General features: G+C 30.0%; 1 protein-coding gene across 9 annotated transcripts in view; it reads left to right on the top strand.

Annotated features, from left to right (window-relative positions):
• Positions 1–22,233, top strand: part of LOC132713405 (focal adhesion kinase 1-like) — a 68,706-nt gene that overhangs the window by 34,430 nt on the left and 12,043 nt on the right. For all 9 annotated transcript variants that reach the window (XM_060695995.1, XM_060696018.1, XM_060696010.1 and 6 more), the window contains 5 exons: positions 2,309–2,388; positions 2,711–2,828; positions 5,256–5,396; positions 17,748–17,825; positions 21,024–21,237. In XM_060695995.1, coding sequence (XP_060551978.1) covers positions 2,309–2,388; positions 2,711–2,828; positions 5,256–5,396; positions 17,748–17,825; positions 21,024–21,237 — 631 coding nt within the window. The remainder of the gene's footprint in view (positions 1–2,308; positions 2,389–2,710; positions 2,829–5,255; positions 5,397–17,747; positions 17,826–21,023; positions 21,238–22,233) is intronic.

Below are 22,233 nucleotides of genomic sequence, written 5' to 3'. Positions count from 1 at the left end.
TAGTCATTACACATTCTTCTGGAATTCAAAATTGTAAGTGATGAATTTATTCGCAAAAAAACAGTATTTTCTTCTTTTTTCTCTCTTTTTTTTCAATGGTAAATGCTGGCTATTTAATCAATCAAATAGCATGCATTGCATATCTGTAGAGAATACAGATGTTCCACAAATAGCAAGTATTCAACTCTCTTGTGTCAGTACCAAAATGAAATATTAATTTTCATTGAAATGGATGGAAGAACCAATTATCACACAAGTTCTTGGTGCTTATATTAGTTAGCCTGTTTTTCAAGGATGGAGGCTTTAGATTTTAAGGTTTGGGGGCTTGTATATTGAACCAGACATTTCAAATATAATATTATTAATCAAGAAAAAAATCAGTTTTGTTTATAAAGAGGAGATTTTTTCTAGCTGTTTTCATTCTTATTTCCTTGCAATTGTAGTCTTTTTTTAAAGAAGATAATAATCTGGTCTTATTTTTAAAGATTTATGATTATACCTAATACGGCAAATGCAAATGGATTTATGGGGACATGTGAAACTATTTGAGGGACATTGTGAGGAAATTGTCATGAAGATTTAGTGTCATACTACCATTTTACCCTTTGTCTTGTCAGCTAGCTAATCAATTAGCTCCAGTCCTCACTGTTTTAATAATTGATCAGTTAATTGGAACTTGATTGATGCTAGCCTTACAGGAACATTCTCTTCGTTCTGGTTTTGAATTTCTTGTGGGGGAAAAACAATATATACAGATGTAGCAGTATCAAATAGCAGAAGTAATAAACCATTTTATGATGATATTATATGTATTTGTCATACTTTATGATATCTGTAATATTTCCATATGTGTCTGCAAAAAATATCATTACCCTGTTTCCCATAACACTTCTGTTTGTGACACAGAATGATGGTTTTAAATAATGTTGGAAACGTCACAAAAAAACCAGTCACAGACAGAAAGGATAGAAGCATCCATTGATCTGTTACTGACATTTTAAATGTGTTATCAATAACACTGCCCTGCCTATTTTATAATTTATGTGATGAGTTAATTAAGGGAGCTGGTGCCCCAGTCAGTTTCACTGATGTCTCTGTTTAGAAGATCAATACATAAAGGTTCACGTTAGGGTCAGCATGGGTGGTAGGGGATTTTTTTCTGTTGATTAATTCATTAATATGAACCCCTTGGTAGAGAGATTAATCAAATATTGATGATAGTCCAGCCTTTAGTCACATGCCTGTAGTAAACAATACATTCACTCACAGCTGTTGAATCTGTGTAAATATGAAAAAATAGCAGTGAACAAAGACATATGAATGGTGGGTAAATGCAAATCCCTTAACTAATGTTTATATTTTTTCCCAGTTTTTGAGTGAAGAAGAAAAAGGAAATGTAATTACTAGCATATATATATTTTTTCTCAGTTGCACCATAATGATTTTTTCCACTGCTGGAATTTATTAGTCCTTTTGATATAATATATCTATCAAGTCATTTGCCAGTAAATTTTCTTAATTTGCCAAGATATTGTAGATTAGAAATCTTATTGCTTTATCATATTTCAGCCTCAGTGGTTAAAAAAAATTACAGAAGCTATCGTTAAAACAGCTCATAAACAAGCTATATTAAGCCGATATTTAAAGAAACTCGGTCACCAATCAATAAATTTACAGCTCACTGAATTTCACAAAATTATTCATCAGGCATACATCTGTTTACTGTCTGTTTGTTGTAGGCTATATAGAAAAGATGAGCATTATAATAAAACTTTGTTATTGATGCTTGTTGTCTAACAATGCCAATGTTTATATAATGTTTTCTAGTTAGTTAAACATACAAACATGAAAAGTTTCTCTAATTAAACTTAGATAACCTTGATAAGAAGTAGCTGTCAATAAAGTTGGAAATCTATAGGGACCAGTATAAAGTGCATTTTGTGCATGTCAATTGTGGAACCTGTTATCTTGATGAGACAGTAATGAATTAATTCTGCATAAACTGACAATTAGGTTACCTTTTGTACTGACATACCAGGGACAAGGTGGTTTATTACATAATGTACTGCCTATACTCTATTTTAACCTGTTATATAAGTCACGAAATTAATGCTCTTAACAAATTCTTTCTAACTTTAAAAGAGTTAAATCTTTCATGCTTTTATGAGCTTCCTCTTTATTAACATATGATGGTTTAAACTATGAGCTGGCATTAGTCTTGTCAAGAAACCATTGACTGCTTTGTTCTATTCATTTGTTATGTTGTATATTATGACAATGTTGACTATTATATTTATGCATGTTGTAGGTGAGGAATGACTACATGAGAGATCTGGCTGAGATTATTGACCATGACATGGCTATTAAACTAGGCTGTATAGAAATGAGGTGAGATGTTCTAATACCAGATTTACTGAAATAGTCAACTGCCCAAACTTAATATCTTTTATACTATGTGTTGAAATGTTCATTTTACTGAGAAGTTTACCATGCAATGGTGTTTTATGTTATAATTCAAGGTTAAAAAATATTTACCTTGTAGTTACAAATATCCAGGCATTAAATACGATCTAAATATTACAAAACTTAAAATATGTTTTCCTGCACGGTTACCAAATTAAAATCCCGCCACTCCATATGTATGAATACTTTACAAATATTGTTACATGAAGAAAACATTGCTTATTCATTTATTTATTTATTTTTACAGGCGATTTTTTAAAGATATGCCTCAAGTAGCTTTAGATAAGAAGTCCAATTTTGAATACCTGGAGAAAGAAGTTGGATTGAAACGATTCCTGCCCAAAAATGTGATAGACTCAATGAAGGTATTACAGAAAAAATTATAACAATTTTACAAAAATTAGAACTTTTGTTATATAAAATAAATATATATCAATTCAAAGGCACAAACTGTACTTTAAAATGTTTTTTAGTTGATTGTTGATTTTAGAAAGGTAACATGTGACAATAATGTTACAGCTCTGTCTGTACAAAAAGAAGAAAATTTTAGGAAGCTGATTGACACATCTTTCTATGAATAGACATATAACATACTTAGTGTTTTTGTACTTGTAAAAAACAACAACAAAAAACAAAAACAAATAAACACATATTCTAATCAGCAGTTTATAGACATGATATTTGTGATGTACCCCAGATAAATAGTGATTCATGTTTTAATAATAACTAGTGCATTCAGATTTTGTTTTATCCTAGCATTTTGTTTAATCATCATTATTGAAACAATTGTGACTGATGTTTATAACTGTCTACCAGTCTCTAACATCCCAGATCAATAGTTGAGGAACAAAAATGTGCAATTGTTTCCCTTGATGATTAGTGGAACATTATTGATTAAACTATAAAACCTTCTTGATTGTTTATTCAGTGCATAATGCATGAATTTAACAGCAGATGGCACCTGTTTTGCTTAGATAGGCAGGTTTACTTAAACAAAGTGCAATTTTGCAATAATACAGATGTCATACAAAGGGAGGTAATTAATCAGATTTATTTGATTATTTGTTAATTGTTTTCTCCCCTTTTTACTTCATGTATGAGTCAATGAGAGGTATTGTTACAAAATGAATTAATTATGTAAAATCAATAAAATCATTAGGAAAAATGGCAAACATGTTAATATTTGTATCAATATAACGGGATAATACTGAAAAAAGGAAGATTTTTAAAAAGATAATTTTAAGAAAATTTAAAGAAAGCTGTAGGGTAGGGGGACAATAATCTGCTCAATGTAATCTTTAAGCTTGTCCTAAGCATGCTGATGGATGTTTGTTATTAAAAACACTCAACACTTCCTTTGTTCCACAAGTACCTATACATGATTGTGTCGAAAAAGGAAGTTGGAGCAAGGATGAGTATTTGCGTTGGTTATATTGATAAAGCCATTAAAGGTCAGTGTTTATGAAATGCTGAAGTCTTCCGAATTATAGTATATGTACATGAAAGCTTTATGGATATAGTTTGCAGTTTGTAGGTTCTGTTAAAAGTTTTATCTTATTATTTAAGTGAGTATTAAATGTGACTTCATTAAAGTGAATTGTCTTTAATGGAAGGTCTGTTATACAATAAATAATTATGTTGATAGTATTGAGTATCAGATATAATAACAAACCTTGAAAGAGTTATATTTGAATGTTGTATACAAGTGAGATAAATGATCCGATATTACATAATTATATTCATACATCAGACAGTAAGACAATAAGTTTTTCTAGAAAACAAAGAAAACAATCATATTTAAATGTTCATACTGAATCATTTAGAACTCTATAAACAATTTATTTCAAACAAAAACTTGTAAGAATGAAATAACTTGTAAGAATATCTATGTGATACATTTCTATTGTTTTTATCAATATTTGAAATACTTAAGGAAACTGTGCCCATTGTAGACCAATCCACTTTAAATCTTGTGAATAATTGATGCATCTTTATATTTTTAAGTCATGACTATTTAAAGGAAGTCATGAACATTTGATACTGTAATGATAAACAGATTTTAAGTTTGAAAAGTCATGTTTTCACTGTATTAGCCAAGTCATGTTAGGAACATAAAACAATATGTAACAGTCATTTACTTCATTACTGGTCATGTGAATTTAATTTTGACTTGATTACCATGTCTTTGTATGTAAATCACATTTCAAATAACTTATAAAATTGAAGAAAACTTAAGTTGAAATAAGATACACAACTGTCACATCATCTAAGAAACACTAAAGCTGCCGACTGATATATTTCTTTAAAATCCAGAGAAAAAGTTTAACACTGTAATCTTCATCAGATGTAACAAAAATACACCTTAAATGTGCCAGAAGACATAAAAACTAACCAAAACAAGTACTTGCTAAACATGGTGCTATAACCTTGTTTACTGAGCTTGATTTTAGCACAAGGAAATGATGTATAAAAATCTGCAATAAGAAACCATAGTTCCCAGGCATGTATTATATAAGGAAACAGAAATACTTGTTGCAGTTCAAATACTAACTAAATTAAGGCAATACCCACTTAATGTTATACTTGAAGTTAAGTAGGTCCACTTAAACTTTCAACTGTAATGATGAGAAGGTTTGTTTCTTGACAGGAAGACTTCAATGCTGATGAAGTAAATATTACATTCAGATATGAAAACCTCAAAGATGTTAGTGTGATAATTCACATTTTTTGACATTGTTTGATACTGGATATAATAATATCATAAACAATTTTGTGTTTTTGTTTTTTTACAGTCCAAAAATTTGCGTAAGGCTATACAGCAACATTTTAAAGCATATGCTCAGTTGTCCGAGTCAGAATGTGTGTATAAATTCTTCGAAACATTGTCCAGAGTAAATAAATTCAACCAGGAGAGATTCAAGTGTGCATTAGGGGTAAGTAATAGTATTATTTAATTGAAGAAATCAAATTGTATCGTGCTTGTAAAGCTGAAAAATAGGATATATGCTTTCTTTTGTTATTACTCTTTTCTTTGATTGCTGCATTATACTTTATACCTAACTTTAAATTATGGGGCTTGTTTTTCAGCTGGCTGATGTTTGAATATCATTTATGCATCCATTGAAGTTTTGGAAATCATATATTTGCCACTTCATCCTTTAATTCTGTTGCACTTTATAACAGTCTCTTCTAGCAACTTCATTTATCGACAGATGTATTCCATTCTTACCAAGGAAGGTCTTCTTACTTCTGTCACTTTGGTCAAGGTCACCATTGCTAAAATTGACTTTTGCACTTTTGCTCAGTCTTTCTAAATTGACTGCTGTCTTTCATGTTTGGTTGGAACATACCTTTGGTTGTCCTCTCACTTGGTTGGAGTTGTCAAGGTCAAGGATGCTAAAAACAGATTTTTATTTTACTTACATATTTTGCATTTCTCTTATTTCGTTAAGGAAATTTTCAATTTGCAACTTGTAATGATCAACTAATGTTAAGTAGCGGAAACCAAGATTTTAACCTCTACTAATAAATTAACAATGTGCCACCTTTTCACTGAAGAATGTAAGTTGAAATGTTACTTAGAACTTTGAAGAACTTTGAATGTTGTTTAATATTCTTTGATCAAATGCAAGGTTTCTCAAAAACTGAAGTAAAGATGGAATTAACTCTTTTCGTCTCATATAATATTATACTATTCTGTTCCTTAGGTATATGTCAACCTGTTTTACTCTGTAGATCTTTCTATTGAGAGTTAGACAAAACATAAATTATCTATATTAACTTTAATCTACAGATGTTAAGGTTGGGGAACAACTCCCATTTGCATCTAATTTAGTAATGAACTTATCTTTGAATCTTACTGATCCAGTATTTATTTATTAGAAATTGGCCCACATATAGTGAAGTAATTGATCTTACACAGCAGGAGGACACAGCTTTTTGTAAAAGAAGATGCCTTCTGATTGGGGGATACTAATCGACGGTCTCCGGTCTCCGGTCTTCGACGGTCCCCGGTCTCCAAAGACCGTCGAAGACCGTCAATTGTAGGAGACCGTCGATTTGTAGGTTATTACACAAATCGACGGTCTCCAGATTAAACACGTAATTAAATTTGAAAGACAGATTGACAAATAGGCAATAAAACTATTATTTTCAGTGGTTAATGTCAATAGTTTAGAATGATTAACGGATATTTTTAATGCAAAAAAATACAGTAATAATGAAAAAAAAATGAAATGTTTTGATGATTATTAATTTATTAATAGAATTTAGATGTTGTGTTAGTTCAGTTGTAATTGAACAATGATCAATTAATTGTCTTAATGAAATAAATACATTTTTGACTTAATATACATAAAGTTATTCACAACAAAAGACCGTCGACGGTAGAACCGTCGATTAATAGGTTATTATACGAGATTTATTACATAATTGGAATTGCGAAAAAAGTGAGAGACTATTTTATAATAAATTTTGCACAAGAAAAGTTACAAAAGTTACAAAAAATTATTTCAGAAATTTAATAAAATTGATTTCTTTATAGCACAATTTTTGTTTTAAAAATCTGTCTGGAATAAAAAATTAAAACATAAAAAGCTGTTAATATAAGGTCCTACTTTTTACTGAATGCAAATGAAAACCAAGTTTAAAATAATCAAACCTTTTGAATTGGTAAATGAAAAAGGCAAATATAATGGTTAAGGAAATATACAAAATGCATTTATATACAAAAAAGAAATAAACTTAAAGCCAATGTAAAATAAAACTAGCTAATGTGAAGAAAAAAGACATTGCGCCTGTCAATGAAGCTGGCAGGGGTCATAGAGATAAGCTAATCAGAGATCGTTATCATTTTCACACTAAGATGCTTAAGTCCACAATTTTCCATAGACAAACTACTTGTCTAAGACAATGTGCAGAAGTAATTTAGAATTAAATTATTTTAATTTTCTTTCCATTTAAAGCTATTAATCGGTATATTAATAAAGGTATCAAATATAATAATATATCGAGTAAGCTAGTTAATTTATTATACAAAAGTCAATAAATATCTACAAATGGAAATAATACGTTCTGTATGCATTGAAAAAGGAAAAAGGTTAAAAGGTTAAAAACAAATCCACCTTTTTTATTACCGTTTTATCTGTTCATAATCACATCAAATATTATAAGGTCCCAAAATATAAAGAAGATTTGACATTTTTTTCGTTCATAACGTATAGCGTCAATAAAACGCAGCCGTAAAAAATGTAAATGTAATGAGTAAATACAATGAACAAATGGGTGAAACTATCTAACCTGAATATTTCTATAAAAGTTCAATAAATTAAGGATAAATATTCGAAGAGATCTGCTTCATACAATAACATCATCGATGTCTGATGTATGTAAAGAAATGTCTGCTATAAAATGATATTAATCAGGAATACCACTAATCAGCAGCGTTTAATTGAGCAGATGTCACTGGGTCATAAATAGTTGTTAGAGTATGTTACCGCAATTTGCGACCCCCACCTTTAGTGCGATATTTATGTGTTATGCAATAATTTAGCGTGAAACGTAGCTATAGGGGCCTGAGAGAGATCAGTCGATTAATGATCAGAACAGAACGTATACGATACATGTATCTTGTTAATACAACATGAAATTAAATACATGCAATGATAAGGACGTGATAAGCAAACATGTTTTCAGTGTTTCACAGCTAGAGAATGAATAAATTATCATAATTAAAAGTTGGCGTTTAAAAAACCAGCACGTTATATGAACATAATAATAACGTTTAATATATTTAGTTCGCAATTCTTTATAAGCTTTACAATTAAGTACAAAATGAAATTCATCTTCAATTTCGTTGATACCACATACTTTGCAGATACGTTCCTGTCTTTCCAACCTATTCTGGCCGTACCTGGCAGATTCATGCAATTATGACACTTCGTCTATAATCGACGGTCTCTCCCTTTTGACTGTCTTCGACGGTCTTACACAATAGTGCGTTAACTTACAAATTAATATTATATGTTTAAAAATGATATTATACTTCTATTACTGCTAATAACGATTATAATATCGATGAAGTTGATGTAAAAATAAAATAAAAAAAGGAACAGAAAAAAAAAACTGGAAAAAAATAGCAATGATCTATCCGACAAATTGTTAGTCTTTTAACAGTTTATTGTCATATGAAAATTATGTTTTAACTTTTTTCAAACTTATCAGTTATTTACAAATCAGAAAATATGACATCAATAAACTATCGTCTTAGAGAAAACGCTTATTGCCGGCTACATAAATTAATACCACGAGACCGTCGATTTGTATAGTAACCTACTAATCGACGGTCTCCACGAGACCGTCGATGTTTATAAAACTACTGTACACTATAATCGACGGTCTCTCCTGTTGACGGTCTTCGACGGTCTTACACAATTGTGTGCAAACTTACATATTAACATTTTTTATGTTAAAATAATTGTGAGTATACTACTATAACTGATACAAATGATAACAATATCGATGAAGTTGATATTAAAAAATATATATATATAATACAATCATATATTCAAAAGGGGGAAAATGGGAAAATAATGATCTATCGATCAATTGACAGTCATCAAAAAAATCATAATAATTATGTTTTATCTTCCTTTTTTAAGAAAATCTTATTTGCTTTTTTTACAAATCATCAAAAAAGTTTGACACCAATAGACTACCGTCTATTGGCTGGCTACATACATGAATAACACGAGACCGTCGATTCGTATAGTAACCTACTAATCGACGGTCTCCTACAATCAACGGTCTTTGGAGATATAACCATACCACGAGACCGTCGATATTTATAATACTACTAATTGACGGTCTCTCCCCATTGACGTTCTTCAACCGTCTTTAGAATATTATACAATTGTGCGTAAACTAACATATTTTTTTATATTTGTTTTAAATTAAAAAACAACGAGATTATACTACTACTTAATAATAAAAATAATAATCGATGGAGTTGATGTACATTGTAACAGAAAATAGACCTTAAACAAGAAAATAACAAAAAAATGGAAAAGAGAAAAAGAGAGAAATAACATGATTTATCTACTAATCGACAGTCTTCAAAAAAAAAAGATATGTTAATTTATCGACGGTCTCTCCCAGTGCGTTAACTTACAAATTAATATTATATGTTAAAATATAATATTATACTTCTATTACTGCTAATAATGATAATAATATCGATAAAGTTAATGTAAAAATAAAAAGAAAAAAAGAAAAGAAAAATAAACTGGAAAAATAGCAATGATCTATCTAACAAATTGTTAGTTTTTAAACAGTTTATTGTCATGATAATTATGTTTTAACTTTTTTTTCAAACTTATCAGTTACTTACAAATCAGAAAAATACGACATCAATAAACTATCGTCTTAGAGAAAACGCTTATTTGCCGGCTATATAAATTAATACCACGAGACCGTTGATTTGTATAGTAACCTACTAATCGACGGTCTCCACCAGACCGTCGATTTTGATCAAACTACTGTAGACTATAATCGACGGTCTCTCCCTGTTGACGGTCTTCGACGGTCTTACACAATTGTGTACAAACTGACAAATTAATATTTTTATGTTAAAATAATTCTGAGTATACTACTATTACTTATACAAATGATAATATTATCGATGAAGTTGATATTAAAAAAAATACAAAAACACTCATAAATACAAAAAGTGGAAAATCTGAAAAAATAACAATGATCTATCGATTAATTGACTGTCATAAAAAAAATCATTTTAATTATATTTTATCATTTTTCGCTTTTTTTACAAATCATCAAAAAAAAAGACACAAATAAGCTATCGTTTTAAAGAAAATGCTTATTGGCTGGCTACATAAATGAATAACACGAGACCGTCGATTCGTATAGTAACCTACTAATCGACGGTCTCCTACAATCAACGGTCTTTGGAGACATAACCACACAACGAGATCGTCGATATTTGACTACTAATCGACGGTCTTCGACGGTCTTTAGAATATATACAATTGTGCGTTAACTAACACATTTTTATAGATTTTTAAATTTAAAAAAAATAGAGAATATACTACTTTTTATAATAATAATATAGAGGAAGTTCATGTAACATAAAATCTGAGACCTTAAACAAGAAAATAAAAAATAACAAAAAAAAAAAAAAAAAAGAGGGAAAAAAAGAAAAAAAAAAAAAAAAAGTTTTGCTCATTGAACGGCTAAATTAATTAATAACTATATAATATCCATTAAATTCATGTATAATCACGAGACCGTCGATTTGTGTAGTAACCTACTAATCGACGGTCTCCACGAGGCCGTCAATATTTATCAAAGAAGAAGAAGAAGAAGAACGTTTATTTCACTTAAACTACAAGTTTCTCGTGATTAACATATATACAAGCATACATATATAATGACATGAAAAATACAATGACATGAAAGTAAACGTAATAATTATATTGGATGGACAAAACAAAATAGAGATGACACAAATATTAAAGCATAATGGATATTACATACACAGTAGTATACACAATAAAACTTTTCATTAGTTGGATCTGTTAGGTATACATAAAAGTAGGTTGAAATACATATTAAGCATTAATAATCTGATATCTTAATTTGAAAGCTTCATTAATATATTTACAAAGCATAATTGTTTCTTTATTTTTATCACTTTTTAATAATTGAGTAAACTTATACATACTTGGTCTATTTCTATAATAATTCTTAATATAAATATTTCTTAAATTTTCATATGCAGGACACTTAAACACAAAATGGAACTCGTCCTCAATTTCATTTGTATTGCAAATTAAACAATATCTTAAATTACGCTCTACTCTTTCACGTGAATATCTACCTGTCTGTATTCTAAGATTATGAGCTGAAATACGCAGTTTTGTCAAAGCTATTCTTAGTTTTCCTTGATACAATATTTTCTAAATAAGGTGACATTTCAAAACTGTCCTTTACTGATTTATATAAAAAATAATACATCATTACAATTAATACTAGCTCTCCATTCTTGTAAATATTCATCTATTAATCTCTGTTTAAAAACGACAATAAAACAATTTTGATTAACGCTTAAAGGGTTTAACCATACATAAAAAAAAACCGTATTTTTCTAAAAGACTTCGTACATTTGCAAACCAGTTTGTATACCCTATATTTATATCAGACATACATGAGTTAACAATTGTAGTTATAATAATATTACTTGAACTTATTATCTTAAACCAAAATTTTACAATTCGGACATATCTGTTTATATACAACGGATATCTTCCAAGTTCACCATACACAGCTACGTTACTAGTAGATTTTCTAACACCAAGAAATAGTTTTACAAAATTTCAAATGAATATTTTCTAACTTTTTTTGATTTGTGAAAACCCATACTTCACTTGCATACATTAAAATAGAACCAATAAAAGAGTCGAACAACTGTAGGGGCTACTTTTGGTTTTGTTTCATATTTTTTCAAATTTGCCACTAAATTATTTAGGGCTTTTAAACTTTTACCATACAAAGTTTGAGTATTTAAGTTAAAATTTCCTGTATAATTCAATGTGACACCTAGATAATTAAAATCATTTACGATTTCTATATTATCTTGACCATATAACCAGTTTTTCTCCTGCTCTTAAACCACCCCTCTTTACGAAAAACAAACGATTTTGGTTTTTGTTAACATTAACTTCTAATCCCCATTTATTACAGTATTCATGAAGCTTATTTAATGAATTTTGGAGATCTAGAGGATTTTCATCAATTAATACATATCATCAGCAAATAAAAGTAAAATTAGGCAAATGTCTTGAAGATCTATACCAGAATTTAAGTTATTTTGCAAATAGAGTTCTAGATCTTCAATAAACAAGGAAAACATAACTGGGGAAATTATCTCCCCTTGACGTAATCAATCGAAATATCGAAAAAATCAGAATAGTTACCACAGGACTTAACACAAGATTTAACAGAGCTGTACATACTTCTTATTATTCTTAATAATTTACCATTTAAACCAGCATAATACATCTTAAACCAAAGTGCATTCCTGTATATAGAATCAAAACAGCGTTTTAAATCAATAAAAGCACAATACAATCTTTTTTTCTGGTTCAAATATTTTTCAATTATAGAATGCAATATAAAAACAGCTTCTGTAGTCGAACTACCTTTTTTAAAACCAAACTGCGCATCAGAGATAATATTATTTTCATCACACCCATTTACTTATTCTTTGATTTAAAATACTAGTAAACAATTTTACCAAGATGGCTTTAATAAAGTTATTCCTCTGTAATTTTGTACATTTTCTTTATTTCCCTTTTTTATGTAATGGTATTATACAACCTCTTGTCCAGATTTCGGGGAAAATGCCAGATTCTAAAATATTGTTAAATAGCTCTGTTATATGTCCAGACAAAATATCACTTGCTTCTATAAAAATATTCGTTTAAAAGATTATCTATCCCGGCCGCTTTATTTCGATTAAGCATAGAAATTGCCTTAAGTACTTCCTGTTAAAGTAATATTTCCATCTAATTCAGAAAAAAACAGGGTTAAAATCATTAAAATCATGGACATTGTTAAAATCTTCTGCTCTTTCATTCAAGGAAAAATTTACTTCAGAAAACATAGTTTCAAATAGATTTTAAAATCGTGCAAAGGTATTTTCACAATTATTGCGTCTCTGTTTCTTTTTAAAATAACGCCAAAAATCACGTGGCTTACTCTTTTTTTAAATTCTCAAAATTTTTAGTTTGTTGCCATTTAAAAGAACGACGTTTTTTTCTTAACAACATATTTATACCTAGCTTTACGTTGAACTAACTCTAATCTATCAGTCTCTGTGTGTGACATATTAAACTTTTTTTAATGCATTTTTGTACAATTGTTTTTGTTTCCCTACAATCAAATCAAACCATTTACAGGAATCATCAATTTCAGTTACATCAAATCTTGGAAATGTACAACCATGTTTTTAAAAATAGAGGATCTGCCACTTCTCTCACAGCACTTGTGAATAAATTCACCGTATTATTTACACTATTTACATCATTTACATTACAATTCAATAATATATCATTTAAAACAGGCAATTTTGCTATAAGCCCAGAACGATATAATTCTTTATCATTATCACTCCATTTAATATACTCGTAATCAAATACTTTTGAACCATTTGCGTTAACCGAGTTACACCAAAATATCAAAAATTTAAGGCAGCATGGTCGCTGAATTTCATTAAAATCACATACATGAAAATTGTTTATCATTTCAAATCTTTTTCACACAATAATAAATAATCTATTAAGCTAGCACCATTATAATTATAGCATGTATAAACACCTTTCCCGAAATCGTCACCTAAGCGGCCGTTTGCTATTCTAAGGGAGGTAGCTTTACACATGTCAATTAATCTATTACCATATGAGTTACTCCCCTTGTCCATTGAAAAATCTTGGCAAGGGTGTATCAATACTATAATCATCTGAGTCGATGTCGGGCACAAATTGATCACATAATATATAGTCATGTTTGCATTGATGTCCTTGCATTACAATCTCCTGAAACAAAACACCGTGCCTTTCGACTTAAAATGTTCTATATCATTTTGTAAACAGTCGAACAAATCTATATCTATCAAATTTGCAATAGGTGAATTTTCTCCCCATAAATAAACTGCAGCTAGGTAAATGTCAGAAGCATTATTAAAGAAATATTTATCAAATTTTTAACCAAATAATTGTGTCATGTATATTTTTTACTATTGAAAATACCATCTTTAACATTATTCCTAAGATACACAACAATACACCGCTATTTCTTTTAGCATTGCGGTGTCTGAATTTACGATATAAATTGTTACATGAAAACCCTTCTAAATCTATTTCACTCGATTTACTAGTCCATGATTCACTTAAGATGATGACGTCATTTTTGGTTAAAAAGTCAGTGAAGTTTTTGTCTGTTGTTTTATTAGAACTCAGTCCGTTACAGTTCCATATTAAGCATTTAAGCCCATCCGCGTTTTCCTACACATCTGTTACTATTTTCCCATTTACATAGAGTTTGTCGTATGACACCCATGCTGTATTTCCGGCTTCCTTTTCTTGCTTCATCTTTCTGAAAAGTGTCCTCCTCTTTGCTACTACTTCCGGGGGGAAACTGTTCCGATATGTAATAATTTGTGTCCTTTAATTTATTGCTGGATTTCCGGACAATTTCCCTGTCGGCGAACATATTGAATTTGCATACAATTCTTCGACTTCTGTTTTGAGCCTCGTTTTTGGGTCTCTTGATATGGCACCCATGCGATGCGCTCTTTCAATTTAATGTTCGACACGAAATCTTTTGCGATCTTTAACTTTTCCACCATGAAATTTCTTAAAAGGGCTTCCGTGTTTTCAGGCTTTTCATATCCTTCCTCTTTAATTCCACCAAAAATAAGATTATTTCGCATTGATTGCGACTGCATGTATAATAATGATTCTTTCATCTCTTCATTTTTCTTCTCAAGATTACCAATTATTTTAAACGCATTATACACGTAAATGATATATACACACTTACACTAACTAAACATACACTATTTATAAAAGTACCTTATCTACATCATTATATACACGTATCTACAAACTACTGTAGACTATAATTGACGGTCTCTCCCTGTTGACGGTCTTCGACGGTCTTAAATTAGACAATTGTGTGCAAACTTACAAATTAACAATTTTTCTGTTTAAATTATTCTGAGTATACTACTATTACTTATACAAATGATAATATTATCGATGAAGTTAATATTAAAAAAAATACAAATAAAAACCACTCATAAATACAAAAAGGGAAAATCTGGAAAAATAACAATGATCTATCAATTAATTGACAGTCATCAAAAAATCATATTAATTATATTATATCCTTTCTTAAGGAATATCTTATTTTCTTTTTTTACAAATCATCAAAAAAAATTGACACAAAAAAAACTATCGTCTTAGAAAAAATGCTTATTGGCTGGCAACATAGATTAATAACACGAGACCGTCGATTCGTATAGTAACCTACTAATCGACGGTCTTCTACAATCAACGGTCTATTAACTACAAATCGACGGTCTCTCACCATTGACGGTCTTCGACGGTCTTTAGAATATATACAACTCACAAATTTATGTATGTATTTTTTAAGCTTAAACATCGTAATTATATTACTGCTACTAATTACTACTATTACTTATGATATAAATAAAAAGATAAGACATTGATATTTTTTAATAAATTTAATAGCATTTTTATATTCCAATATATTTTATTGTCTTAAAAAATAAATAAATAAACAAAAATGGCATGTTACTTATCTTTTATCTTATTCATTTTTAAATCGTATTTGTTATTTTACAAATTATAAAAATTACTGAAATCAATAAATTATTATCTTAGAGAATTTGCTTATTGACCGGCTAAATTTATTATAATAACTATGTAATATCCATCAAATTAATGTATAATCACGAGACCGTCGATTTGTATAGTAACCTGCTAATCAACCGTCTACTACAATCGACGGCCTTTGTAGACATAAAACTATACCATGAGACCGTCTTTATCTATAAACTACAAATCGACGGTCTCTCCCCATTGACGGTCTTCGACGGTCTTTAGAATATATACAAATATGCATAAACTCACAAATTTATATGTATATAGTTTAAGCTCAAACTACTACTACTACTAACTACTACTACTACTACTACTACTACTAATATAGATCTAAATAAAAATATAAGACCTTGATATTTATTAATAAATTCAATAGCATTTTTATATTTCAATATATTTCATTGTTAATTTGTTTATCTAATTTGCTGCATATCAATATCTTATTTCCCCATATTTTTTTTTATATTTTTCCCTTTTTTATCTAATCATTTCTTACCCCATTAATATCCTTAAATATTGACATAAATAAAGTATCGTCGTAAAAGAAAAAAGATAATTGACCTATTATTAATTATTTCTAAATTATTCTTATCAATTCATCGCGAGACCGTCGATTTGTGTGATAACCTACTAATCGACGGTCTCCTACAATAGACGGTCTTCGACGGTCTTTGGAGACCGTCAAAGACCGTCGATTTTGTGGAGACCGTCGATTAGTATCCCCCCTTCTGATTCCTCCTTACTGATAAGCCTACAGGCTTTACCTGCAAAAATCATGTTCATTTATATCTTAAAGCATCCCCCATCAGCAAGGAACATTAATTGTAGCTTAAGTTTTGAGGGGTGATCTTGGTGTAAATTTTAACTTAATTCAAAGCATCCTTGGTGATAACTTCACTTTTTTACATGTTTCATGTATTTCAAATTTGATAGAATCATCTATGTAAAGCTCTGTGGGAATTAACATCATAAAGTGTATTGAAGGTAGTGATTTTATTGCTTGTTTACTGATAAAATACAAGATTTGATTGCCATGGTTTCTTAGTGTTTGAAATGCTGGAGATAGAAACAGGTGGTTATATTGGAACTTCCTGGTTGGAAATAGTGCCTTAATATTTCGGTGTAGGTTTCATAATATTTTGTTTTGTTTTGGATATTAATTGAGTTCATGTAAGTAAATTGTTATTCAAAATAATTTATTTTGATCTGGACAGCAAAATTGTAACAAAAAGGTCCTGTACTATACATTACTTTTTAAAGACTCTTACTTTATTATTCCACATTATAACTTTCTTAGCACCAGAATGTTTATTCAATAATGTGTTAAAACTTGGTTCCACTTCTTATGTACCTCATAAAAAATAATAAAGAAAATAAGACACTGTACAGATTAAAGACCAAAGATACAAAACTATGAGGGTTAACATATGAACTTGACTCATCAGAAATGATTGCTTCTCTGAACTCTTTCTGCTGTAGTCCGGGTAATAAAATAGTAGGGGTTCTGTTATATAAACACAGCATTTACTTTAAATGATACTAATTGGTTAATTTTCTTTTGCAATACATCTGGTGATTTATCCTTAGGAAGTTCATGTACTACTATCTTTGCTTACTTATTCTTTAGCAGATCTTGTATAGTCAATATTCTTTTACTTAATTAACAGTTTTATCATTTTTATCCTAGGAAAATTTATATTGAATACCTACAGTATATCAAAATGTAGAAATATAGCAAATGTAATAATCATATAGGTAATAGTAACTGACAGTAGATTATATTGTAAGTATTTGATATTTCAGTCTGGTTGGAGTATATCAATGGAGCTTGTGATAGGACCAGATGTTGGTATTAGCTACCTCACAGAGAAGGCCTCCACGGTAACTAGTTTAACCTTTATCCCACTTTGCCCTCTCTATCTCTCTCACCTTCCTCTCAGCTGATTCAGTGTATGAGCTTGTCATATTTTAAATTCTGAACTAACTGTCTCTGACTGTGAGGAAGAATCCAGGGTGGTTTTTATTGAAAAAGTTAATTATACCAGAAAGCAGTCACAAAAATCATTAAGTTTTGTATGCATTTAATAAAGATACAAGAAGTTGATTTTGTACTTGAAATCATATTGGTATGTTTTATTTAAAGGGGCTAATGACAGAGGTTTTCAAAAGGTCTTAGTTAAGTTCCTTACATTTCGGATAACAACAGTATTATGTCTTACAAAGTAATTCTAATATTTTTGAAAGACAAGATTGAAGCTACTTAGAAAGTGTATAAATATAAAAAAAGGCAGGTTATATCATTACATATTATCTCAATTCTCATTAGATTTTGATTATACTTTAATTTCCAAAAGTCATGTTATAAAGGTAGTTATAACAAACATGATTCACAAAACATGTGATTCACTGTGTATTGTTTTTGTTATATGGAAGATGGAATGATAATTCAGATGAAATGATGAGCTTAAATAATCACAGATGATATTCTTGTGAGATATGCCTGCTGAAAGATGAGTTGTCAGTCAGGGTTGAAATAAGATAAGAAAACATTAACCTTTTAATTGATTTCACATTTTGCGTCTGCTACAAGAGTTTTATCATGTTCCATCAATCAAAGAAACATTAGAGACACAGTCATATCTTATATAAATAGTGTTATCTCATTGTAGGGGAACACAATCTCTCTTCATTTGTGTTGCAAAAAAAAATGTATTAATGTTTGTGATGAAATCTCTGTCAGACTAGAAAAATATGGTTCGGTATGTTCACATCAGAATGTAATTATAATGTATTCAAAACTGTAGTCAAAAACCTTTGCTGAACTTGTTGATTATTTAATCTTGAATCATACTGTGGCATACTGCTGCTTTGATTCCACATTTACTCAGATATCATATACAGGAAAACTCTGTATTGATCAATTATGGTGTAAAACTATTTTCTCCAGAATTAAAAATATACATTAAAATATTAACAACATGAAATTGTTCACAGATGATGTTATCTTATTCTGAATATATAAACAAGATTAAATTTCTCTGTAATCTGTACATTCTGTTTATTTATTGGACATTTTCACATGTTTTATTTTCATAGTTACATTTTTAGCTCACCTGAGCAAAAAAATGCTTGGGGCAAGCTTTTGTGATTGTCCTCTGTCCATTGTTCATTGTTGTGCATTATAAGCAATTACTTTAAAACTAATTTCTGGATTTTGACCAATGTTCATGTGAATGATTCATGGGTAGTCCCATATTAAAGTAGTAAAAATACATACATCCTCTTGTCTGAAACCACATTGCCTCTTGGGTAAAACTTGTCTGCTCCTTGGGGGTCATAGGTTTCTCTTATATGTATATAGTAAAAATGTAAAAAATGTTCTGAAACCTCTATGACTTGAGCTTAGATATTTGGAAACATAGTCTAGTTGACCTCTACCAAGATTCTTCAGTGCATGATGCATTGACAAGTAGGCCCAGTTATAATTTGAGCCGCGTCACGCCAAAACCAACGTAATGCATTTGCGACCAGCATGGATCCAGACCAGCCTGCGCATCCACGCAGTCTGATCAGGATCAAGCTGTTCGCTTACAAACTATTACAAGTAGAGAAACTGATGGCGAACAGCATGGATCCTGATCAGACTGCGCGGATGTGCAGGCTGGTCTGGATCACGCTAGTCGCAAACGCATAACGTTGGTTTTGTCGTGACATGGCTCATTTACAGGTCTTCAGGTGAGCGACTAGGGTGCCATGATTATCTTGTCTCATTAAAATGATACTTCTAAATGTCTAAATGTATGTTCACCACACTTTCTATTCTAGAAATAGAAAGGGATAAAGAATCTTGATTACTTTGTTTAGAGATAAAAATGTTCCATTAGTGAGAATTTATTTCTAAGATTTATATATTGTGACAAGATAGTGCTTCTGTTTCTAGAAAGTTGGCAAAACATCTTTCAATATTGCATTGCTGAATAAATATTTCAGTCTCATACATTAATGTGTTAACAGTGCATTTAGTTACTTAAACACAAGTGATTTAAGTTTATCCTTGGAAGGATGTCAATAAATATATGTAACCAAAAGTACAGCATTAGATATAAACTAACACAGGAGAGTTATCTTTCCTGTCATTTTTTCCACTAGACAGAGCTTTCATTTTAATTAAGATGTTAAGTTTAAATAGCTCACCCTCACCATATTAGTTATATTCTGGAAAAAAAGTTGGTTTTCAGAAAGTTACTGAAGTTACCATTTTCAGTTTATGTTGCCAGTTAAAGAATTGGGAAAACAGTTCTGTGTTTTGCATGAGAATAAGTCTTCTTTTCCTATAAATATTATGTATTCTTCACTGAACATTGTTAAAATAATTTTCATAACAACTGTAGTCATGAAAACACAATTATTTCTGTCTGAATTTTTTTTCTGAAATTTGAATCTTCCCCTGTTTTGCTGTTTTGTTGCCAAGGAATATAAGAAATCAATAATGTGTCTCTAAGCATCAAGATGTAAGTTGTAATGTGCAGTGTGATACAGACAGGTAGTCTAGTAGTGAAGGGTGTGTTATAAAATATAATATTTCAAGTGCCAGCATTCATTTTACTACTCTAAGATGGTGATAGTTGTCTGTAAAATACAACACCCTGCAAGAACCGTGCATGTTATTTTTTTCTTATTTAGAAAGGCCATGGTTAATACACATTGTTTAAGATACTGTTAGTTTTCTCTGACATACAAATAAGAGTTAAAATTACTGTTATTTTAGGACGATAAAAATGATTAAAATAAAAATTACCATACAAAAAATGCTATGTCTGGACAAATATTGTATAGTAATTCATTTAGAAGTACAATAGAAATGGTAATATTGAGTTATCTATATTTATCGGAGCATCATTTATAGCTGAGTCATTTCAGGAGTCAGTTTGTCTAATATTTCCCCTCACATGCAGGCATAAATACAATCTATTATGTTTTATAGCACCAATATCAACATTGGTAAAAGTAAAAATATGACATGATATAAATTTGTAATAAAATGCAGATTGAGTCATCGATACATCTCTTGTATTACAGCCAACTCATATGGCCGACTTCTCTCAAGTTCAGTCAATACAGACATTGAGTTTGGAGGATGGTAAAGGGGTGTTACAGTTACGTATAGCTGGGGCCGCTGAACCTCTCACCATAACGTGTGCCTCGCTGGCCGAGGCCGAGGACATGGCTGACCTAATTGATGGATACTGCAGACTCGTTCATGACATTCAAGGTTCATTCTGGACCAAAAAAGGTAATTACATAAAAAATTGCTGAAACGGTTAATGCTAGAAAAGGAAGGCCAGAAACATGCTTTTTAATTGAATAGAGTTTCCCATATTCCTTCAAATAATGCTTGTAAATCAAAATATTCCTGACAAGTTTGTCAATTGTTTCCTATTCTGAAAGAAAATGCTTTTATGAGATCAAAACACTCATTTTGCTCTAATAATAAAACAATGCGGTTTATTCTGTTTTAGTGTATTTACTGTCATTAAATGCAGTAGGTAGTGAATAGATAAACGCTGCTAGAATATAGTATATAAAACTATATTTTACTGTGGGAAAATTCTGTATCAGTATATTAACTGAGTGCACACAGATGCTCTGGTGAATAAAATACAGGAGTATATGATGCCAGATTTACTCTAATCTGATTGGTTTATGATTTATGTTGGTGATAGGACATTTTATTATAAATTTTTACAACAGCATGCTGTATGCAGACATGTTCTGTGCCTCCACATTGACGTCTGCTGCACAATATTACAGACCAGCTGTGAAACATTTCTCTAAAATGACACTCTTAGTTAATCTTTTAATCTTAAGAATGCATGATTATAATATCTTTCTTTGTTTGAGGATGTTTTTTTTTATTGCATAATGTTCAACTTCCTCATCAGGTATGCACATTATCATAGATACAAATTGTGTGTATGTTTTTTACATGCATGGAAGGTAATCAAACAGAAATGAATCTGTTATATGTACACATGAAGGGGAATCATGATTAAAATACCTACAATATGATACAGTGTTATATAGAAATATCATGCTATAGGGTACCAGATGTAAGAAAATAGTTTCATAATGAATTATAGTTTTAGATAACTTAGCATTGTTGTTGATAGTCATGTTGCCTAGGACATAGGCAGTCAGTGATAACTAATAAGTGTGAAATTTGTGAAGATATAAACTTGGTACCTGAACAAGTTCATGTCAAGACTTTATATTACTAAGGATATCTGTA

This window comes from Ruditapes philippinarum, unplaced genomic scaffold, assembly GCF_026571515.1.
Source record: "Ruditapes philippinarum isolate M1 unplaced genomic scaffold, ASM2657151v2 ctg2449_1_1_1_1, whole genome shotgun sequence".
NCBI lineage: Eukaryota > Metazoa > Mollusca > Bivalvia > Venerida > Veneridae > Ruditapes > Ruditapes philippinarum.
Note: the sequence above shows the minus strand (reverse complement) of the source record. Positions and strands in the feature narration are given on the sequence as shown.